This window comes from Eulemur rufifrons, chromosome 2, assembly GCF_041146395.1.
Source record: "Eulemur rufifrons isolate Redbay chromosome 2, OSU_ERuf_1, whole genome shotgun sequence".
In the NCBI taxonomy this organism is placed as follows: Eukaryota; Metazoa; Chordata; class Mammalia; order Primates; family Lemuridae; genus Eulemur; species Eulemur rufifrons.
In genome coordinates this window covers 27,254,739-27,279,125 of record NC_090984.1, presented here as the reverse complement: position 1 = coordinate 27,279,125, position 24,387 = coordinate 27,254,739, and the positions used below count along the sequence as shown (strand labels likewise).

Below are 24,387 nucleotides of genomic sequence, written 5' to 3'. Positions count from 1 at the left end.
CACCCAGTCTGTGGCATTTTGCTATAGCAGCACAAGTGGACTAAGACAGTAGGTGTTTAGGGTGAGATTCAATTCAGCTTGGGAAGATTCTAGGAAGCAAAAAGAACTTAGAAATGGAGGAAACAAAATCTAAAAAATGCTAAAGAAAATTAAACTATTTTTAATCATTTAAAAAATATTTGTATTTGATAAATGGATGGGATATACTTTTGTAGATGATAATGTTGGATCATTTTCTAAGTAATAGAGTAGCACAGATTAGTGCTATTTATCTCTGAATCTGGGTTGTTTATTTGTTTATTTTCAACTCACAGGTTCTATTGTGCCCTTTTATACCCAATTACCCAAGCAAAATTAGTATGGGGTGAAAGGAAATTTTAGGAGTAAGGAGTTAAATGCCCATAAGACTCATGCCTCTTAACAACAAGCTCACTACAAGAACAAATTTATCACAAAGATTCAAATAATTTAGAAGTATATAAAGTGAGGTTCCCCTTTCCTATCCTTCTCTCACATCCAGAGGTAATTGTAGTGAATATCTTTAATTATTTAACTATCCTTCCAGACCTTCCAATATTATCTATTTATCTGTGTTCCTATTCATCCATCCATTCACCCATCTATGTGATTGAAACGTCACGTACACACATATATTGAGATGTACTCATGCTGTTCAAGTTACCTTGTAGCCTCCTTTTTTTTTTTTTTTTTTAACCAGGCAATACATTATGGACATAGGTTGTTGTTGGTATATAAAAATTTACTACCCTCTTTATCCTGGTTGTATTGTTTTCCACAGTGTGGGTTTCTAATCATGTTAACTAACTCACTTTGGGACCTTTAGTCATCTCAATTTTTTTACTGCTGGATTTCAAAATAATATATTTGTATACTTAAGAGCCTATGTTCCTAATATACTATTGTATATACTATAATATAAATCATACTATTTCAAATTTGTGCCAGGCTGGTTGGGTCCAAACCTATCTCTGTAGCTGATTAGCTTTACCCTATCTGTTCCAAATTTCCATATCTGCAAAATTGGGATAGTAGTCCCTATCTCAGCGTGCTATGAAAATTAGATGAATTCATATCTACAAAGCACTTAGCACTGTGCCTGTCACATAGTAAGTTCTTGCTGTCATTATTACATATGTCTTTACAACTTGTGCTAATATTTTTGTAAAATAGCTTTCTAGAAGTAGAATTGAAAAAAGAAAAAGTGCCGAAATGTCTTTCAAAAAGTCTCACCAATTTACATGGCCACAGCAGTGTATGTAAGAATGTTCTTTCTCCCACACCCTCGTGGTGGGACTCTCCTAATCCAGCTCTCTTTCTTCATTAGGCTGGTCCTTTTCAAACATTCATGATCCACAATTTCCTTAGTTTGAAGTAGCCTGGAAATTTAAAACTTGAGCTTAGCATCGCTGCCAAAATTTCCAATATGTGCGCTCTGTGACCCAGCAATGCCAATTCTGGGAATTTATCCTACAGATATACTAGCAGACTTGCAAAATGACACTTCTACAGAGTTATTCGTTGCAGTATTGTTTGTAACAACAACAGACTGGAAATTAATAGGGGACTGGTTAAAGAATTTACTATATAGCCATTTAAACAAAAAAGAAAGAAAGAAAGAAAGAAAACGAAAAGCTGTCTTTGTACCAATACAGAACAATATCCAAGATGTATTTTCAAGTGAAAATAAGAGTGGAATGGCTAACATTTATAGCCCGTATTTCATCAAATCTAAGACATGCATTTTTCACTTTGTAACATATTTGAAATGAGGATATGTTACAATCAAAAGCATGTTGTAATTTAATTGTGATGGTTTTTCTTTCTTAGTACATAAAATAATGATGTGTCTTACAATCCTTGGCATCTTGCATTTGATGAAATACAGGAGTGCTTACCCAGTGCAAGGCACTATCCTAAGTGAGACATGTATATGTTTTCATTTCCATCCCACAACAACCCCAGGAGGGTAAGTACTGTTACTATTTACATTTTACAGGCAAGGAAATGAATTTGGCTTTGGGCAGTCTTGCTCCAGAGCCCATGCTCTTAGGATCACAAGACCACACCTGCCTATGATAACAGTGCCACACATAGATGGCTCCCTGTGTACCAGGCTGTGTCTTAAATGCTTCATACGTATATTAGCTCATTTAGTCCTCAAATAACCATATAAGACAGATGCTATTATTATCCTCACAATACAGATGAGGAAACTGAGCCACTGAGAGGTTTTGAAACTTTCTAAAGACACACAGCTAACACATGGAAGAACTGGGGTTTGAACATTGTCAGTTGGGCTTCGGAGTCTCTTAATGCTCTTTATGCTGGCCTTTGTGTAAGAAAAAAGGGGTAAAGGGAGCTGTAATAAAATATTCATGTTTGTAAAATGGAATCTTAGAAGGAATAAAACGGGAACAATGCATCATTTGTAGGGTTTGCTAGGGGGTAGGAACAGAGTGATTGGGGGATGGGGTGGGAATGAAATATTTTATTGTCCACCCTTTTATGTTATTTGATTTTTGACCCATGTGAATGTATTATCTATTTAAAACAAAAGAGAACAAGAATTTTAACTTTGCTTCAAATGAATATACCAATAGTGTGAGAGAAGTGCTAGATTTTCAGTTCTTGAAGTTTCTATACCCATTTGTTCTTTCAATATTTCGATATTTACCTTTTAAGCCACAGCAGGATTTTGTTTTATTGTTTTAAAGTAGCAAGGGATAACAGATAAAAACTTCCCTTAATCCTGATCACAAATACCAGGATTTCCAGGCTTAAATCCCATTATAGTGCCGGCCTCACCTACGGATCGGCCAGCCCAGGCTGCCGGAAGGATGGCAGGACATGATGGACGGTTATCCAGTGCAAGAACCGCCCTCTCTTTGACCACTGTGCTGTCTCCGGCTGTTGCCTCCAGCGAGTGAGCAATGCAACACCATAAACACCAGCTGCGTCGTGTATTTACTTGTTAAGTCCCTTAACTTGCCATAGTGTTCAGTTTAGTAAGGCCATTGACTCTCCCAGCATTTTCCTCCACCGTAATTCAGAGGATCTGAATCTCTTCAATCGTTGGCGTCCCAAAATACCCCACCTCGAAGGACTGAAACTTGGGCTGCCTGTATTTACATGATACAGTAGTGGCATCGGCTTTCAAGTAAATTTTAAGAAAGCTAAATCTCTTCCAGCTTTCCAGAAAAGATTATAAAATATTTGTTTTTAATTCGTGTTTAGTTTGCAAAACTCCCCTGCTATTACTTACATGAAGGACACGATGTGACATATTTTGGTTTTGTTAAATGTTTTCTTTGAGTTGGTAGGTCAGCAGCTCAGCCCGATGATTCACGGGGGGAAGGCAACCATCCTTCTAATGTAGATTCTTTCAGTGTGCTCAGGGGGAAGTATCTGGATTCTGTCTCTTTCTAGATAAAGGCCTATAAAGGTCTAGACAATCAGCTAATATAAATCTAGTCATCCTAGATCAGAGCATGCTATATTCAAAGGGTTCAGGACTCACTGTAATCAGATTCTCAGAGCCATCCAAAGAGACCCTAGCTAATGTCATTTTTTAGGGTTCTTGGTAAGTTACAAAATTTTAAAAACACCCAAATGGGGCCACAAAAATTATGGCATATTTATATATCTACATTTTTAATTGGTACTTTTAATATTAAAAATATAAATAATAAAATTCATCCTATTTGTGCTAATCTGGAGATAATCACAGAATTCATAAACATACTGGTTCACAGCACACGATCAGCAGTGTGGTACGGTAATGAGCCACAAGTTTAAAGTTGCTGGACAAACATCTTCTTTCAGTTTTGTTGATGTCTCTCTGTGGTTACATGTATAATCTCATTTGGAAATAGGATGAAAATTCTATGTTTAAGATTTTCGGTGAATGTGAGGCCTAGGGGAATCTAGCAAAATTCTAGAGGCTGGGGAGAATCGTTCTAACAAAACACAAGTTAGGAGAAGACGTCTGACTGTAGTTCTGTTCTTTGGCTTAAGTTCTACAGGGATTGGTACAAACCGCTTTGAATCAGGCATATAAAGTTACTAGGATTTATTTCTACATTTTTATTAATTTGTTCTCCCACAAGAAGTTACCTAGGGAGTAAAATAAGTGAATTCAGCAATGCTAATTGATCTTTGCACTTTTAGGTTATGTTCTTTATGAATAACTAAGAGTTTACTATATTTAACATTTTTAGACTAGAATTCTCATCATCCAGTTTTCATTTTAAAGGAGCTCTTCAGAAAATATTGCTCACATTCAAATATTAATCAAAAGAAAGCAGAAGTGGCTATTTATCATTGTCAAGTAAAGTATACTTTGGAGCACAGAATTTTGCCAGAGACCAAGAGGGGCATTACATAACGACAGTAAGGCCTACCCAGCAAGAAGGCACAGCCATCCCAAATGTGTGTGCACCAAACAACAAAGCTGCAAAGTAGGTGAAGCAAAAACTGATGGAATTTAAAGGAGAAATAGATAATCCACAGTTATAGTTGAAGACTTCAATACTCCTCTCGACAATTGGTAGTACTAGACAGAAAATCAGCAAAGACAGAGAAGAGTTCAATACTATCAAGCAACCATATTTCATTGCATTTTGAGAACTCCACTCACTAACCACAGAATATACACTGTTTTTAAGCACTCAGTGAACATATATCAAGGTAGACTAGATCCTGGACCACAAAACAAGCTTCAAAACATGTAAGAATTAAAATCATATGGAGTTTGTTCTTTGAACATAATGGCCTCAAGCTAGACATCAACAAGGAAAAGATGGTAAAATTTTCAAACAATTGGAAACTAAACAACACACTACTAAATAATCCATGAGTAAAATAATTTGTCTCAAGAGAAATTTTTTAAAAATACTTTGAACTCGATTAAAATGAAAATAAAGCGTATCACACATTTGAGGAATATAGTTAAAGCAACGCTGGAAGAGGGAAATTTTAGCACTAAATGCATACATTAGAGAAGAGGGAAAAATCTCAAACCAACAATCTCAGCTCTTACCCCAAGAACCTAGAAAAAGAGCAAAGTCAAGTCAAAGCAAGAAGGAAGGAAATAATACATAAGAGGAGAAATCAATGATATTAAAAATAGAAAATAGAAATAAATCGATAAAACAAAGAACTAGTTCTTTGAAAAGATCAATAAGATTGATAAACTTCTAGCAAGAGGGACAAGGAAAAAATGAGAAAAGACTCGAATTACCAACATCAGGAATGAAATTGGGGATATCACCACATACCCTGCAGAAATGAAAAGGAAAATAGAGGAATACTATGAACAAAAATTTGATAGATGAAAAAGATCAATTTCTCAAAAAATATAAATTGCCACAACTCACCTAATATGAAATAAATAACTTGAATAGTCCTATAAATATTAAGGAAATTGAATTCTTTAAAAGATTTTTGCTCTTCCAAAAATCTTCAGGCCCAGATGGTTTTACTGGAGAATTCTACCAAACATTTAAAGAATTAACACCAATTCTAAACAATCTCTTCCATAAAATAGAAGAGGTGGAAATACTTCCTAATTTATTTTATAAAGCTAGTATTACCCTGATACCAAAACCAGATAAAAATAGTACAACAAAGAAAATGGCAAACCAATATCCATGATGACTATAGATGCAGAAATCCTTAGCAAAATATTAGCAAATACAATTCAGCACAATATAAAAAGAATCATACATCATACAAAGTGGGATTTATTCCCAGGATGCAAGACTGGTTCAACACTTGAAAATCAATGTGGTCCATATCCGCAGGCTAACGAAGAAAAATTATGTGAGCATATCAATCATTCAGGAAAAGCATTTGACAGAATTCAGTACCCATTCCTGATAAAGACTTAGAAAGACAGGAATAGAAGGGAACTTTCTCAACTTTATACAAAAAACCTACAGCTAACATTATATTAATACTCACTGGAGAAAGAATGACTGCTTTCCCCAAAACTTTAGGCGCAAGGCAAGGATGTTTGCTTTCATCACTTTTATTCAACATGATGCAAGAAATTCTAGCCAGGGTATTAAGGCAGGAAAAGTAAATAAAGGCATTAATTAAATTAATAGATTGGAAGGAAGAAATAAAACACTACTTAACTGCAGATAATATGGTTGCTTACATAGAAGACTCTAAGGAATCTACCAGAAAACTCCTAGAACTACAGAGTTTAGCAAAGTCACATGATACCAGATCAAGATAGAAAAATCAATTGTAGGCCAGGTGTGGTGGCTCACGCCTGTAATCCGAGCACTCTGGGAGGCCGAGATGGGAGGACTGCTTGAACACAGGAGTTTGAGATCAGCCTGAGCAAAAGTGAGACCCTGAGTCTAAAAATAGAAAAATTAGCCAGATGTAATGGCCAATGCCTGTAGTCTCAGCTACTTGGGAGGCTGAGGCAAGAGGATCGCTTGAGCCCAGGAGTTGAAGGCTGCAGTGAGCTACGATGACACCACTGCACTCTACCCTGGGCGACAGAGTGAGACTCTATCTCAAAATAAAATAAAAAGAAAAGAAAAGTCAATTATAATTCTATATACTAGTAATGAACATGTGGACACAGAATTAAAAATAAAATACCATTTTTTATCACTCAAAAAATGAAATACGTGTAAATCTAGTAAAACATGTACAAGATTTGTACACTGAAAACTACAAAACACAATGACAGAGATCAAAGAGATCTAAATAAATGGGGAGAAATAGTGTCTTAATAGATTGGGAAACAACATAGTAAGGATGTAACTTATCTCTAAATTGATAAATAAGTTTAATGTAATTTCTGTCAAAATTCCAGGAAGTTTTTTGTAGACATAGACAAGATTTTTTGTTCTTTTGCTACAACAAGGGGTCCGGTCCACATCTGTGGCATATGTAACTTGCTCTGTAAACCTGTATCTTGGTCCTGCTTTATAATTCTATCTTGCTCTCCCTCAATAAATTTCACCTTGTGCTTGCCTTTTCTAAATATATATTGCTTTTCTAAAACTTTTATGGAAGGGTAAAGGACCCAGAATAACTAAAACAATTTTGAAAAAGAATAAAGTGGGGGCAATCAGTCTATCCAATTTCAAGACTTATTATTTTATAGCTATAATAATCAAGACTATGTGCTATTAGTGCAGGGATAGACACACAGGTCAATAGAACAGAGAACCCAGAAATGGACTCACACATATATGACCAACTGATTTTCAACAAAGGTATGAAAGCAATACAATGCAAGAAAAATTGCTTTTTGAAAATATGGCACTGGAGAAACTGGACGTCCATAGGTTAAAAAAATAAAACAAAAAAAGAACCTCAACTGAAACCTCATACTTTATACAAAGATGAACTCAAAGTGGATCATGGACTTAAATGTAAAATGGAAAAATTATAAAACTTATAGAAAAAAAAAAACATAGGAGAAAATCTTCCAGAAATAGGGCTAAACATGGAGTTATTAGGCTTAGCACTAAAGCATCATCTGTAAAAGGAAAAATTGATACTCTGGACTTTACGAAAATTAAACACTTTTGCTCATCGAAAGATCATGATAAGAGGATGAAAACACAAGCTACAAACTGGGAGGAAATATTTGCAAACCACATATTCAACAGTGGACTAGTATCTAGTAAACATAAAGAACTCTCAAAACTGAACAATTTTTATTTTTATTTATTAATATTTATTTCTTTTTTAGAGATGAGGTCTCACTCTGTTATTCAGGATGGAGTGCGTGATGCGATCATAGCTCCCTGTAACCTTGAACTCCCGGGCTGAAGCCATCCTTCTGCCTCAGCCTCCTAAGTAGCTGGGACTACAGATATGCAGCACCATGCCTGGCTAATTTTTTTTTTGTAAACATTTTGTAGAGACAATGTCTCACCATGTTGTCGAGGCTGGTCTTGAATTCTTGACCTTAAGCAATCTTCCTGCCTCAGCTTCCCAAAGTGCTGGGATTATAGGTATGAGCCACCACGCCCAGCCTCAAAACTCAACAATTTTTTTTAAAAAGAAACAATCCAGTTAGAAAATGGACAAAAGACACGAGGAGGTATTTTACTAAAGAGGATATATGGATGGCAAACATGCACATTGAAAAGATGTTCAACATCATTAATCATTAGGGAAATGCAAATTCAATCCACTGTGAGCTATTACTGCACACCTATAAAAATTTCTAAAATGAAAATAGTGATGACACCAAAGGCTAGCAGGGGTGTGGAAAAACTGTGTCACTCAATTATTCCTGGTGGAAATGTAAGATGGTATAGCCACTCTGGAAAAGACTTTGGCAGCTTCTTTGAAAACTAAACGTGCAACTATCATACAGTCCAGCAATTGCATTCCTGTGTATTCATCCCAGAGAAATGAAGGCAGGTTCACATGGAAACCTGTACGTGAATGTTTATAGCAGCATTATTCATAATAGCCAAACGTGGAATAACCCAGATGTCCTTCAATGGGTGAATGGTTAAACTATGAGATATCCAAATCACAGAATACTACTCAGAAATAAAAAGGTACAAGCTACTGATATAATACATACAGCAGCTGGGATGAATCTCCAGAGAATTATGCAGAATGAAAACAGACAATCCCAAATGCTTACATATTGCACGATTCCATTTATATAACATTCCTAAAATGACAAAATTATAGAAATAGAGGACAGATTAGTGGTTGCCAGGAATTAAGGAGGGATTAGGGGCAGGAGGGAAGTAGGTATGGATGTGAAAAAAGCAACATGGGTATCCTTGTGGTGATGGAAATGTTTTGTGTCTATTTTATTTCATTTCGTTTTTTATAAAATAGAAGTGGGGTCTCGCTTTGTTGCCCAGGCTGGCCTCAAACTCTTGGCCTCAAGGGATTCTCCTACCTCTTCTTCCCAAAGTGTTGGGATTACAGGTCTGAGTCACCACGCCTGGCCTGTTCTGTGTCTTAACTGTATCAATGTTAATATCCTGGCTGTGATATTGTACGGTAATTTTTCAAGATCTTCCCACTGGGGGAAACTGGATAAAGGGTATGCAGAATCTCTGTGTTACCTCTTACAAGTAAATGTGAATCTACAATTCTTTCAAAATCAAAACCATCTCCCCACCCCCAGAATGATAGGGAGAAGGGTGTAAATAGATAATACAAAGAAGAAATACAAATTACTAATGATAATTTGGAAAAAAAAATGTTTAAATTTAATAGTATTTAAAGGAATACAAAATAAAATGATAATATGATACAATTCCCTCCTATGAATTGCCACAAAATAAAAACTAAATTTAAAAAAATACTCCAAATGACCACGTTACAGGAAAACGAACACTCTCATATACTACATGGGATATGTAAAGTTGTATAACTTTTCAGGAAAACAATTTGCTAGTATTAAAGGTTAAAAATTTCCTAACCTCTGATCCAGTAAACCAAATTCAAGGAATCCAACCTAAGAAAAATCAAAACGTGTTCAAAGATATATGCACAATAATGTTCACCCTAGCTTTGTTTGTGATAGAAAAACTTGGAAACAAGCCAATATCTAACAATAGGGAGTGATTAAGCAATTTATATATAGTACATACATACAATGGAACATGCTACTATCTAAAAATCATGCTTCTGAAGAATATTTAATAAAAGGGGGAAATGTACAAGATATGTTAAGGAAAAAAGAAATGTACTAATATGTTGAAAGTGATTTTCTATTGGTTGTGAGATTACAGATTTTAAAAATTTTGTTTTACTTCTCTGTATATTCCAAAATTTCTGTAACATAATGAGCTTTTTTCTTACTTTGGTAATAGAAAAATTACGTTAAAGTATTTTAGTTGAATTTTAAAATACAAAGTTAATGTTTTAGGTGATTTTAAAAAATTAGCCACAATCTTCATTCTGTAATCTATCTTTGTTTCACATTTTATCTCACACCATTATTTCATCATAAAAAATTTCATATATACTGAAAATCTGAAAATATATTTACCACCTAGATTCTATAATTAACATTTTGCTATATTTACTTTATCATATATATATCAATTCATCTTAGTTCTTATGCATTTCAAAACAAAGTCCAGAAATCAATGCACTTAGTCTCTAATTCTTCAGCATGTGTATCATTAATGAAAGTTCAATATTGTTTCAATATGTTTCTGTATGTTTTTAGTGTACCCACAGTTAGATGGGCAAATCTTAGGTGTTTGATGAATTTTGACAAATGTGTATGCATGTGTCATTCACACCCCAATTAAGATATAGAATAATTTTATCACCCCAGGTAGTTCCCTCTTGTCTATTTTCAATCAATCCCTATTCCCCTGTTCCCGGGGGCAAACCAGTGTTTGATTTCTATCATTGTAGATTCGTTTTGCTTGTTATTAAACTTTATTTAAATGGAATCATATGATACGTACTCTTTTGTTTCTGGTTGGTTTTATTCAGTGTAATGTTTTTGAGATTCTTCTGAGTTATGCATATCAGTAATTCATTTATTTTTATTGTTCGGTATTATTCCATTGTATGGATGTACTACAATTTGTGTTTTCATTCACCTGTTTTTGGACATTTGGGTTGTTTCCAGGTTTTGGCTATTACAGACAAAGCTGCTATGTAGCCAGGCGTGGTGGCGCACACTTATAGTCCCAGCTGCTCGGGAGGCTGAGGCAGGAGGATCAGTTTAGCTCAGGAGTTTGAGGTTGCTGTGAGCTATGATGACACCACTGCACTCTAGCCCAGGTGACAGAGTGAGACTCCATCTCAAAAACAAACAAACAAAGCTGCTGTAAATATTCTCATACAAGTCTTTATGTGGGCATATTTCATTTTTCTTGGGTAAATATCTAGCCATGGAATTGCTGCGTCAGAGCGTAGGTGTACAATTATAAAATTAAAAGAAATTGCCAGAACTTTTCCCTAAGAGGTTGTACCATTTTACGTGTCCATACGCTATACATGAGAGTTCTGCTTGCTCCACATGCTCACCAACTTTTGGTGGTGTTGGTCTTTTTAATTCTTGCTATTCCGGTGGTGACGGATGATAACTCACTGTGGGCTTAATTTGCATTTCCCCGATGACTAATAACGTTGGGCACCCTTTCACATGTTTATTGGCCATTCACATCTTCTTTTGTGAAGTGGTCTGTTCAAATATTTTGCTCATTTTTTAAATTGCGTTTTTGTTCTTATTGAATTATAGAGCGTGTTATCTGTTCATAGGACAATAAACTTTACATACTATTCTTATTTGTATGCATGCTAATTTGTTTTTGGTTATTTTCAATAAATATTGTGTCATAACATTTCCCTCTTTTATTCCTCCTAGAAAGCTGGAAACTGTCTAAATAAGTGTCATTCATTAGCCTTGCATTCTGATATAGTTTTTTGTTTGTTTGTTTGTTTGGGTCTTGCTCTGTCTCTCAGGCTGGAGTGCAGTGGCGCAATCATAGTTCACTGCAGCCTCGAATTCCTGGGCCACAGTGATCCTCCCTCCTCAGCCTCCTGAGTAGCTAGGACTACAGGCATGCACCACGCCCAACCCTGATACAGTTTTAAGAATTATCATTTTTAGTGGCTGCTGAGCAAATTTGGCAAAATTTAATTTGTCATTGTAAAATCTCAAGCGATGCTTCAAGTCCAAATTGTGCTTCAAGCTGCCATCTTGAAACAGAGCAAAAAATGAGCCTTCTTAAACCTTCTAGTCTCACCCAGTACCTATCCCCTGACATGGTGGTCAGTATCTGCTTGTTTAATGTACTCCGTGGTGTGGTCCATTTCACTAAACACCGACCTGTCGGGGAGAGATTTGACTCCACAGTGTCAGCAGGACCATCAGTCCATCCTCCTGTTTAAGACCCCTCATGTGGAGCCTCCATATTTCCGCCCTCCTTTGCCTTCTAAGGAATTGGATGGCAACAGCTTGGAGCTGGTCAGGAGCAGTGAGGACTGTCTCAGGGACCAGTCAGTCAGAGACCTAAATGATGGAGGTCAGAGAGACCTCCGGAGGCCCATCAAGGCAGGCCAAGAACAGGGCTCAAGGAAGTCAGCAGAGGCGTGTCCTGGGATTGAGGCCCTGAGGGCTCTGGAGTGCTGAAGTGTGGACGGCGGCGAGACTCAGGAACCTGCTTCCTTCCATGATCCATGGGTGAACCCGCCCGTGGCCTCTTCTGGGAAAGGGGCCCGGGCGGTTCCTTCTGCGCAGTTGAGAGGGCCTATAAATTAAAGCTGGAGCCCCCTGGCCAGAGCACTGAAGCATGGGTGGTGACAAAGCTAGGAGCTGGCAGTCAGGGGGCTCCCTACTGCTGGTCACCAGCCAGCTCAGGCAGCTCACTTTTGCCCAGGTTGTGCAGAGAGCAGCAGAGTCACCTGAATGCCTGAGGCCCTGGGGCTGCCATTATATTTGAGTGACAGAGGAGCCTTTGTTGTGATTGTCCAACACACCTGTTGTATAGTCTGCGCGGGGCTAGGATGCTTTGGGGGTGCTTCCTGATTCCTTCCCTGACTTCTGCAGTTTCCCTAGCGATGAAGTTTGGAGCATTTGCCAAAGGCCTGCCAGTGGGAGGGGACACCTGATTGCCGTACTTTGTAAGAGGATGCTCCATCAGTGAACTTCGTGCCAGAACTGGTCGGAGAGGGTGGGAGGACCTGAGGCAACAGGCAGAGCCCACCACCTGCACCTGGCCAGAACAGCGAAGCGGAGGTGTGGGGCCCCAAGGAGTTGGGCAGCCCCTGAAAGAAAAGGCCAGCAAGCGCCAAAGATGCAGAAGACAAGCAGAATGCAGGTGACCATCTCCTCTGTGGCCCCCATGAGCACTAGACAGGGTCCTGCTCCAGCCCCATCCCACCCCTGGCTCGACATGCATGAAGTTGTAGCAGGAGGAACAAGGGCTATTTTGCACCCCTTTCGCCGCCTCTGCCTCTGGAAGCATGGAGGGCCCATCGCTAAGCAGTTGATGGCCCTCCTGTCTCCCTGCCTGCCTTGTGACCCGCCCCCGCTGTGGTCTTCTTGGAGGAGGCCTCAAGGGAGGCTGTCCCCCCCGTTCAGTGCCCCAGAGCCCAGAACTGGAGAACTGTTCTTGTTCCCCACCACTGCTTCCATTTCTCCTCCCTCCTCCTTTACCGAGGCCAGACTGCCTCTGTGTTGTTATAATCTGTCTCCTCATTAGTGAGGACTTTAGCGGCGGTTGGTCCACTATCTTTTTTTCCATTGGTTTTTTTTTTTTTTTGAGACACAGTCTCACTCTGTTGCCCCGGCTAAAGTGCCATGGGGTCAGCCTAGCTCACAGCAACCTCAAACTCCTGGGCTCAAGTGATCCTCCTGCCTCAGCCTCCCAAGTAGCTGGGACTACAGGCATGCACCACCATGCCTGGCTAAGTTTTCTATTTTTTGTAGAGATGGGGGTCTCACTCTTGCTCAGGCTGGTCTCAAACTCCTGACCTCAAGTAATTCTCCCACCTTGGCCTCCCCCAGTGCTAGGATTACAGGCGTGAGCCACTGTGCCCGGCCTTATGTTGTTTTTTTCTATTATCATTATTCCTGTTATCATTCTTAGCAATTTCCACAGTCTCAAGGATGACCCATCCGATACCTTGAACTCTCAGTTCTGCAACCTCCTCGTCCCCAGTGAAGATCTGCTCCTTGATGCTATGAGAAGCCCACTCCCAGGGGCCATCCCTGCCCTTCTCACCAATGCTGCACCACCATGGACATCTCCACTCTCTGGATGCTGTCTCCCCTCCCTCCAATTTGCCACCTAACAGCTCTTCAATCTGCTGACCTTCCCCACTTTCCAACAGTCAATCCTGACTCACTTCCCTCCTTACCCAGCTTAGACTGCACGGTCCCTCCTTACAACCCTCTGAACACCCTATCCTCCTCACCCCACGCTTCATTCACTCTAATCATCGGGCTGATTAAACCCAACTGTCTGCCTCGATGCCTGCACCCAAGCAGCCGAGCCATGCTGACCCGTCTCAAACAAGCAGGCATCTGGCCCTCCCAGGCTTCCCTGGTGTGGCTGTTTTCCCACCCCCAGAACAACTGTTTCGCACCTTCCGTCTCTCCTCAAGTTCCCTCCTCCCATTCTGCCCCTTCTGCCCCCATCTCCCACGATGACCTGGCCTCCTATTCCTTCCAATCCCAACAGGAACGCTCCCATTTTCCTTCCACCAAATCTGCCCACCTACCTGTCTCTACAGCCTTCCCCCTCCCTCTCTCCTGTTACAAAGGATGAAGTGTCCTTTCCTCTACCAAAGGCCACACTGGCCTCTGTCTATGCGCTGGATCCCATGCCTCTGATTTCCTCCGAGGTTCTCCCCACCTCTCCTGCATCACTGATGCCTGTCTCTCTACTGGATCATGCCTAGCGGCACACGCATGCTCTGTGCCTCCTGACGCTTCTGGGAGTCAGAGAGTAGAGAGAAGTGGCTTGTCTGAGGTCACACAGGCCTCCTGCCTCTGGCCCGGGGTGGTACCACCAACTGGGCGCCTCTTCCTATTTTTCAAGCATTGGAAGGAGCTGCTGTTGATCTTTCAAAACATCTAGTGCCCTCTCTCCAGAAGCAGAGATCCATCCTCCTTGTTCCTGAGGTTCAAAACATTTTTGTTGCAAGACATCTGTTCCCAGGGACTATGGAGAGACCGGTTTTGTCACAGGCTTGGAAGTCTGGGGAACTGCAGAGATGAGTGGGCGGACCGTGCTGGGCCTGGGAGCTGGATTCTTGAAAAAAAGGTGTGAAATTAATCAAGCCAAGATTTGGGTGAGCTGAATCCTGCTGCAGTTAGTTGTAGGCTGCTCAGGACCTGAAAATTGAGGAAACACCTCCAGACTTTAGACCAGGAAGCTACGGTTTCTAATACCAGCTGGTGCCTTCCTGGTTGTGTGACCTTGAGCAACTTACATAATGTCTCTGAGCCTCAGTTTCTTTGTCTGGAACATGGGTATAATAATAACTACCCCAAAGAGAATTCTGCTGTGAGAATGAAATGAGATTACAGGTGTCAAGCTCTGAGCACGTGACAGGCACTCAATACAGATTAGTTTTATCTCTGCGACCCTATTGGCCCAGCTGGAATACCCAGCCAATTGTGGGTATGTATGGCCCAGGCTATGGGTCTACACATGGAGACCTCAGAAAGTCACTTTGCTAGTTCCCCACCAGAGTGCTCCTGCCTCAGCAGAGAGGCTGTTTCTCCCACATTGACCCTTCCTGCTGCCACTGCAGAGTTTTGGCAGGAGGACGCTGGATTTGTGTTCAAACTACATGTAACCAGAGGCCTCAGTGCACTGAGGGCGATGATACAACAACAGACTACCCACTAAGACTGTCAGACGTCGTTAGTCTGCATCGCTGTTGTTACAGAACATAACGGTGACTTGCCACTGGTTACCCAGCTAGTTAGTCTCAGAGCCAGGATGAGAATCCAGGTCCCCTGACTCCTGAGTCCTGGCCAAGATGTGTAACACCTGCAGGAGGCCGTCAGCAAGACTTAGGATACTCCCAGAGGGCAAATCCATTTCCTTTTATAACCAAGACAGTCCATCAACTGTATCGTGACGGTGGTGGTTGATACAAAGGGTGAATTTTACTGCGTGTGAATTTTTAAAGAGAGGAGGAGAAAACTCCAATGTAGATTATCTTAATTACCAAGTGGCATTTAGAACTTTGTCTTCTCCTTGTTACAGAAAATATTTGGGTTTCTTGGGTGTCTTCATCATAGAACTGGCATCTTTTCTTTTTAATAGCAGTTTCGCTTTCCACTTTCCACTGCTCTTTCCCGTCCTCTCCCTCATCTCGGAGGCTGTGAGACAGGCAAGTGGCTGTTATCATCCCCTTTCTACAAGAGGTGTGAAAGTCACGTGGACCCAGACTTGAATTCCAGCTCTGCCACCGCCACCTGTGTGAGCTTGGGCATGTCGCTTCACCTCTCTGAACCTCACTTTCCTCAACTCTAAATGAGCGTGGCCACAGTACTTTTCTCATTAGGCTGCTGTGGTATTGGGTTTAACGTGGCATTTCCCAAACTTCCCTCATGATGAGAATCCTCTGGGTATTGTTACAAACACAGATTCTCGGGGCCCCGATCCAGAGTTACTGCACCAGCATTCCCAGGGGAAGTCCTGGCAGTCTGACAAGCCCCAGGGATCCTTATCAGGGAAATTTGGGAAACACTAGGTTGATTTTTAAAAAGCATTTATTGTTGTGTCTGGCACTGTGCAGCTAATACTTATTGAGCACTTACGTGGGTTTAATCTTTGGAATGAAGATAATAATGATTACTGGATAGGGTTAGAATGAAAAACAAGAAAAATAGTGTATAGAGCCCAGCAAACAGTGAGTTCTAAGTGTGTGTTGGTGTCCTCACGTCCTTGTCAGTCAGGACTCGTTCAGGATGAAATGGAATCATCCAGAAGTGACCTGGCTCTGCTTCCCTCCCTCCTGGCTTCACTCTCAGGCAGGTTCTGTCCACGGGATGTGCCTCCCCAACCCCAGGCCTCCATCCTCCCAGCCCAGCACCCACAGCAGGAAGTTCTCATTTTCCAAGTTCCAGGGACCAAGCCTCATTCCACCAACTTGGGTTCCAGGTCCTTCCTTGTACCAGTCACTGTGGTCAGGATTTGGAATACGCTAATTGGCCAGGTCTAAGTCACTTGCTTACCCTGGGAACAAGGATGGGGGTCGGCCCCTTTGAACTTGAGGAATAAAATTCAACCATGTGGTTGCTAGACCAAGAGAATCTGATGCTTGGCACGTGGCCCCACAGACATTCCTGGGACGGGCTCTCTAGTGCGCTCAGCTGGCAGCCTCCCGGTGCCCCATCAGGCCCGGGTCTTTCCTGTCTCTCCTCTGCTGGCACCTTCATGGCCAGCCTCAGACCTGGCCTATCTGTCCAACCTCTCCAGCCCTCTCCTTGGCCCGCTCATCCCCGGGCCCAGCCTGCTACAGGGGCCTGTCCAAGGGCTGGTCCAGGGACTTGTAGCTGCTGTTGTCCAAAGCTGCTTATTAGGGACCCACTGTGGGAATCCTTCCAACCACGAACAATGAGTTTCTGAACCAGGATAAAAACAGCCTTTGCAAGTCAGCAAATGAGACAAACTGAATTGCTCAACCACCCCCTTCCCTCAACGGCCTGGCACTTTTAACACAGCGGATAAGAACAAGGTCTCTGGTGTCAGAAAGACACACAGGTTTGAGGTCTGCCACTTCCTAGCTGGGGTAGTTGTCTTACTTCTCTGAGCCTCGGTTTCCTCTGTGAAGTCCATGAGGATTAGAGGAGGCAACGGCTATAAAGCACGTGACACAGCGTAGCTCGTACACAGGCCCCACGACTGTTCCTTCTCCAGGTACTGTCTGAGCCAGGAAACGCACAGCCCTTTCAGGGGTGGTCAGTGTCAGTATCGGGGAGCCAATTTTAAGAAGCGCTGGTGTATTCCGAAGCCACACAGGACACACCCCGTGCTGTGCCCTCCAGGCCGGGCTCCGTTCCTCCTGAAGACACGCCACCCCGCTGCCTTCTGCTGCTTATGACAGCCGACAGCCGGCCACCCCCAGCCACACAGGACAGCAGCATGGCAGGTGGTGCAGAAGCCCAGGACAGGGAGTCCCGGGTTTCAGGCTTGGCTGTCACTCCCTTGCAGTGTGACCCTGGGCACATGACTTGCCCTCCCTGGGCTTTGGTTTCCTCTTTTGTTAACTAAGAGTTGCACTGGGTGATTTTGAAGGGTTCGTCTCTCTCAAGGGCCTGTTCTATGGCATTTGCTGGCACAGTGAGTGGTGAAACCTCCCTCACCAGAGCTGTGATGGTCAAGGGCGAGGAGCTACTTCAACTTGTAAGGTGGTCTTGGACCGGGGAGTGGGGCAGGAGCAAGAGGCACTTGGTGTGAGGGCAGGAAGGCTGGCTCTGGAGTCAGACACACCCGGTCAATCCCTGAAAGTGACCTTCTTTCTGGCTGGATGACCTTGGGCAAGTTACCCTCTAAGCCACTCGAGTAACAAGGGTAATGACACCTACATAAGGTGGCTGTGATGATTCAGGAGGTTCAGGAGATGCTGCGTTTGAAGCACAGGGCCTGGCACATAGCAGGAGCTCAGTAAAGGCCAGCTCTTCCTTTCTCCCGCTCTTCTGACTGAGCTGCCTTCCTGTTCACCATCTGTAAGGTCAATGAAGCAGAAAAAGCCCTAGACAGGCCTGGGCTTCACGATGGTTCCACGTCTCCCAAGTTACTCAACCTGTTTCCCTCATCTGTAAAATGGGCATATGATCTTTCTTAAGGGTTGACGTGAATGTTTGGCATGACGGATACAGAAACGGTTCTCTTCCGAGGCCCATCAGCACTGACTCATTCATCATCTCTTTGATTTTATAGGATTTATTTCCATATCTATGTGAGTCAATTGATCCTTAAAGCCCCCAAGGAGAGAAGTTAGGGCCAGAAAACCTGAAGCCAGACCAGAGGTCTGTCAAGTTCACGCCCCTCCCACGTTCTTTCAGTAGCTCTGAGAGGCACAGAGCATGCCTGCCTCCTTCCTTCTCATAGCACAGCAAGTGGCCCGAGTCACCTCCCTGTCCTACACCTGGAGCCAGAGGCAGCTTGCCCCAAAGAGCAGTAGATGCCAGGGAATGGCTCAAGAGAGTGGGGCGGGTCACAGGCTCCCCTGGGAGCAGTTCACACTGCTGGAGTCACCTGATAACCATAAGACATTGCAAGGAATTTGGACTTGCTGTGGCATTCAAGGCTGTAAGGCTAAGAATAAATATATGTGTATATGTATAAACAACCACAGTAAATTGGTTTCACCCTTTTAGCAAACATAATGGAACCTCGTAGATGAGCCCTATATTAATAAATAACTTTTGGTCCAATGACTCTACTTCTAAGATGTTTTAAGAGTTTGTACTAAGAAATCCACACAAAGTATAAATAACTGTTCATGTAACAACATCCACTGTAGTGGTAAATCCATTTGGTTAGAATTAAACAAATCAGAATATAGTTAATGGACTACTATAAATAGATAGCCATTTAAGATACATGCTTTCAAAAACTACTTAGAGGTAGAGAGAAATGATTATACTAATGTTAAATAAAAAAGTAACAAAATAAAACACCATATGTAAACCTCTGGGTTTGTGAAATAACGTTTTATACATTCCTGAGTTTTCAAGCATACATTCTTTTCACAATATGAAAAACAAAACAATGAAAGATGTTTAAACAAGGTTCCAAGGTTGGTCCAACTTTTTGGTGATTGTTTGGGTGTTTGTTTAGTAACTCTTTTCATATCTTTATATCTTTCTTTTTTAATCAAGATACACTACTGAATCTTGCTTTGAGACCAAAAGTATCCAAACTTAGTATCACATTATATATCCTGTAAGAAAAGCTACTTTTTCCAGGTAACAAAAATGAAGCCTCCCCCTCACCGGTAGTTTGTCTAGAATGCATTTTAGATCAGGAGCCTGCTGGATTCAAAGAAGCCATCCCCAAAAAAATTGTATAAAAAGATTTATTGAAATTTATCAATGACAAACAGACATAAAACTCAAAAGTTTGGCTCTTCTGAGGGGCAGGAGAAAAACTGGTGCCGATGTTCTTTTGTACAGATGGAACATGGGTGAGGAATAACACATCACTTCTAAAGCAGTCCAGAAGAGGGACATGAAAGCAAACCTGTACATTCACTAGGAATTTGCAGTCATTTCAGATTTCCACTAGGTAAGAAAATACAATTTTGCGTTAGTTTTTCCGTGCTCGGGTATATGAAAAAAAAAACCCAGCCGACATGCAGCGACGTCTCCAGCGCTTAGGTTTATAAAAATGTTCTAAGCACAGAAGTACATGTGGAAGAATTCTCTCGTCATTTTTTGTAAAACAAAGCGTTCTAATATTTTACAGAACAAGATACGACTTTTTTTTCTTTCTTTTAAAGAGGTTTTAAGTTTGAGGGCTTGTTTCTTCTCTTTTCATTATAATTACCAAATCCATCCTACTTGTAACTCATAAGCCTGCCGTTTCCAGCTCTCTGGCTCACAAGCTCTCAAGAGTAACATATCAGAGTCCTCTTTGTCGAGTGAAGCCCACCACCATCTGTGAAGGGGGAAAAGGGATGAGAGACGGGGAATGTCCCCAAACAGTGCCAAAATACGCCTCTAGGTTGCTATTTACAAACCTGGGCGTTGGATGCCTCTAGCAGGCCCAAGAAAAGCAGAAACCACGTGAGCCAGAGCAAGAGTTAAAGATATGGCTGGTACTCAGCCCCTCCTGGGCTTTGAGTGACCAAACTGAGGCCAGCCATGGCTTTACAACCAACTCAAGAGACCTGGGAAATACCTGGAACTGTAGAACTCCAAACCATCCTCTTTGAGAGTAAGGAACAAATGCTCACTTGGCGTGTACTCAGCTATCGCATTTACAGGGACAAAAACCAGACACAAAGAAAAAGTAGGGGGAAAAATAAAGAGTGGCAGTAAAAATAGTACTTTATTCCACCCCCTCCCGCCCTCCCTCCCCCCGCAACCCCCAGTACACGTTTCCCCTCTCGTTCCCACAGCAATGTTACAATCAGAAAAAAATAAGTTTCGGGGGGCAGGATTTGGAGGGGGAGGAGGGGATATGGGTAAAAACAGTCAAATCACAATAGGAATTTTTCAAAATAGGTTATTCCACTTAGTCGTCATCTTCTCCCTCATCTTCAGGCTCTCGTTTTCGCTTCTGACCCCTTTCTTCTTCTGGAAGAGCAAAGAAAGGGCATTTAAGATTACATACTGATCCCACCTCTTAACTCAACCCACCCATCGAGAAACTAGGGGGCCACACAACTGGGAAGCTTTGCCACCCTTGGAAACTGAGGCGGGGTCTCTGCAAAGCCAGGGAGGCACCTGGAGCCTGGATTGGAGTATTTTGCCCTTGCCAGGGTCTCCAGAGTCTAAGCAATCGAACACCAAACTGGGGCCAAGCTAAGTGTAAAAAGGTTGCCATACCACCAAGATCTTCTTCATCTTCCTCATCATCTACTTCCCCGTCATTATAACCTTCTTCATCCTCCTAGGGGAACAAGAGACACCAGAGCATTAGAAAGGCCCCTGGCTTCGGGATGTGCTGAGGAAGCTTTTGTCCTTGACACTGAGCACAAAAGGTGGGGGTCACACTCCCCCCCGCCCCCCGAGCCCCTGAGGCTACCATCTTGGGATGAATGGACAGCAGAGGTTCTTAATCTATTTTGGATCAAGGACTCATTTGAGAAGCTGCAGAAAGCTTTGAACTCCTTCCCTTATCACATACAATATTCACAAACGATTTCAGGGGGCTGTGGATTCTACCCCGGGTTAAGAACTCCTGATCTGAAGTCCCTGCAAGGCAGGCAACTTTCCAGTCTGTCCTCTGAGGAGAACGAGTTCCCCAGGCAGACTCCCTGGCGTGTAAAGTAGGCCATCCTTTCTTGCATCTGTCCTCAATCTAGTTTTGGCTTCAAGGGAAGACCCCGGTTTCAGCAAATCCAGATTCTGCGGGCAAGTCCAACTTCCCCCTAACCAGCCCCTTCACCGTCTGGTGACCCTGGATCACCTGGGGTGGCTGGGGGGCGGGGGGAGACAAATTCAAGGCCCCCTGAGGACGTCGTGCCCAACTTGCTTGAGTTCCAGCAAGGAGTGCGACTTCCCCGTCGGCACGAGGCCCTGGGCTTTGCGCTGCTCCTGAAGGCTGGGCCCAGCTGCATCCCTGTGTGCTGGACCCCGCTCCTGGGGCAGCCGGCAGCCCACTGCTAAAAGAACTTGGTGACAGACTTCTTTTTGTCAAGGGGAACAATCTTTCATAATGTCACCAAGTAGTTCCCTCATTGGTCCATTTGCCAGGACCGTTTTTTGTGTGTATAAGTTCTCTCTTACGGGAAGCTGGAAACATGTGGATGGTCAATGAGATTACAAAAAGCCAAAACACAAAAACCTTAAACGTGTGTGCGATGGTTCTTGTGACAGGAAGGGCAAGATGACAATCTATTAGCCAACATGACTTACTGTCCCTGCCCTGGGGGGACTTGTTGTGGGGCTACTTGTTTTTCTAAGTCTTTATTGTTTAAAATACTTAAAATATTCTTTAGAGGTGAGGCTAGCAGCCCAGGTCCGGGGAGAAGAGAAACTCAACACAGAAGAGGACAGAAACCCAGCTCCTCTACCTGCCTCAGCCTGCTCCTCCCAAGCCCGGGCTGGGCTCTGCCTGAGCATTCTGCGTGGCAGGCGGATGTCTGCAATCTCCATCGAGGGAGACAGGAAACTGGGGGGGGGGGGGCGGGGCACAATAACACAGGCACCTCATCTGCGCTATTGTCACTTATTTAAACCTCTATAGTTCTAACTTTTGCGATCAGCAAGAGTTGATTGAGAATTCTGAACAAGCCATGGAAAATGACTCTGCTACAGAGAGACTCAGAACATCCAAACACAAAACCCAGCACACAGTGCCAGGGATGTGGAGGAGGGTGTAAACGCCTACAGTAAGTGGTCAGACGCTTACCCCTTGTCAGATACTGTCCTTAAGCATTTTACTTACATTTTATTTTATCTTAACAACCCAGTGAAAAAGGTATCATGGTCCCGATTTCATAGATGCGGAAATGGGCTCAGAAATGTCGAGCAAGCTGTCCAGAGACACAGCTAGCAAGTAGCAGGGGTGGGATTCTCCCCTCAGACACTTCACGGACCTTGTTATGAAAACTGTGAAGCAGCCAGTCTGTTAGGAGAACGGCCCACCCCGATGCACTAACTTCCACAGCGCGCAGGTGGCCCCGCTGCCGCTCTCCGATTTGGGACCAGCAGTCTTATTCCACTACCTCTCAGTTCAAGGCAGTCTTTGATTTCTCCCCAGCACAATGAATGTCTTAATTAACATATGAATGCAGAAGGCAGAAAATGGGGACATGGATTCTGTACTTCCTCACATAGTCCCTGCCCCCAGAACCCTCTTCCCCATTCCTAACCCAGCCTCCCCAGAGCTCGCTGCAAGTCTTGCCTTTCCCAACCCAGCCCAGGCAAAGGCTCTGAAAGGGACTCACTTCCCTGCCTGTGGAGGAGCGACTTCCCCAGCCACGGCCCTGGGCTGCCGGGGAGATCTCGGGGACATTTAGTGGGACTGCCTTCAAGGCAGCAGGGGACGGGAGGCTCAGGGAGATGGTGCCCCCACCCAGCCCAGACTCCTCACCTCCTCCTCTCCGCTCACGTCCTCCTCTTCACCTTCCTCCTCTTCATCCTCATCTTCCTCGTCTTCCACTACCTGAGCATCTTCATCATACTCTTCCTCTGTGCAATGGAGGCAGGGAACAAGAGAGCTGGTGTTGAGCTGGCTCCTCCCTCACACGGCACAGGCTCCGGGCTGATGGGCCTGGGGGGGCTTTCAGTGTGGGGCTCATGACCCTACCACGTCCACGTAAGCCCAGAGACTGACTGCTTCAACGCTCATGAACAGTGAGTGCCAATGCGATCAAACACATCCTAACGTGATTCAAAAGACAGGTCCCCCTCACAAGTTTCTGAAATGAAAGATGCCTTGTGGAGACCGAGACCACTGAGAAATTGTCAGATCAGAGGAAAAAGTTTCAGAGCCCAGGAAAGCTGGAAAGCGGATTCATTTAGAAAGAGCATTTAGGCCAAACTCCTCACTTTATTTTATTTTATTAGAGACAGGGTCGCACTCTGTCACCCAGGCTGGAGTGCAGTGGTACGATCATAGCTCACTGCAGCCTCCAATTCCTGGGCTCCAGTGATCCTCCCCCCTCAGCCTCCCAAGTAGCTAGGACTACAGGCACACACCACCACACCCCACTAATTTTTTTTTTTTTAAGAGATGGGGGAGGGGAGTCTCACTATGTTGCCCAGGTTGGTCTCAAACTCCTGAGCTCTCAAGTAATCCTCCCGCATCAGCCTCCCAAAGTGCTGGGATTACGGGTGTGAGCCACCACACCTGGCTCAAACTCCTCACTTGCAAGGTGAGAGACCTGAGGCACAAAGAGAACTGCCTTGCTGAAGGTCACGTATCAGTGGTAGAGCTGGGCCTAGGAACCTGGTCTCAGAACTGCCAGTTTTGGGTCCGTTCTGCTACATCACAAGATCCCTGACAAGGCAAACAGCGTCTTGCAAAATACTCCCAATCTAACACGGAAAAACAGAATCTTGTGTCTGAGTTAATCAGGCAAGTGTCTGAATTCTCGAGTTTACGCTGGGCATGAAGACCTGCAGGGAACCGGGCTGGGCTGGCAGGAAGGCAAGGTGGGGAGGCACCAGGAGGAGGTGCTTCCTCTTTTCCTTCTGCCCTTCCTGAAGGCCCTGACTGCTCCTTGCACTGCCAGGGAGCCCAACAT

At 43.2% G+C, this 24,387-nt stretch overlaps 1 protein-coding gene across 1 annotated transcript in view; it reads right to left on the bottom strand.

Annotated features, from left to right (window-relative positions):
- Positions 1 to 19,165: 19,165 nt before the first annotated feature.
- Positions 19,166 to 24,387, bottom strand: part of ANP32A (acidic nuclear phosphoprotein 32 family member A) — a 39,299-nt gene continuing 34,077 nt past the window's right edge. The window contains exons 5-7 of the mRNA XM_069482508.1: positions 23,232 to 23,329; positions 21,020 to 21,083; positions 19,166 to 20,767 (exon numbers count right to left, since the gene is read on the bottom strand). Coding sequence (XP_069338609.1) covers positions 20,706 to 20,767; positions 21,020 to 21,083; positions 23,232 to 23,329 — 224 coding nt within the window. The 3' untranslated portion in view covers positions 19,166 to 20,705. The remainder of the gene's footprint in view (positions 20,768 to 21,019; positions 21,084 to 23,231; positions 23,330 to 24,387) is intronic.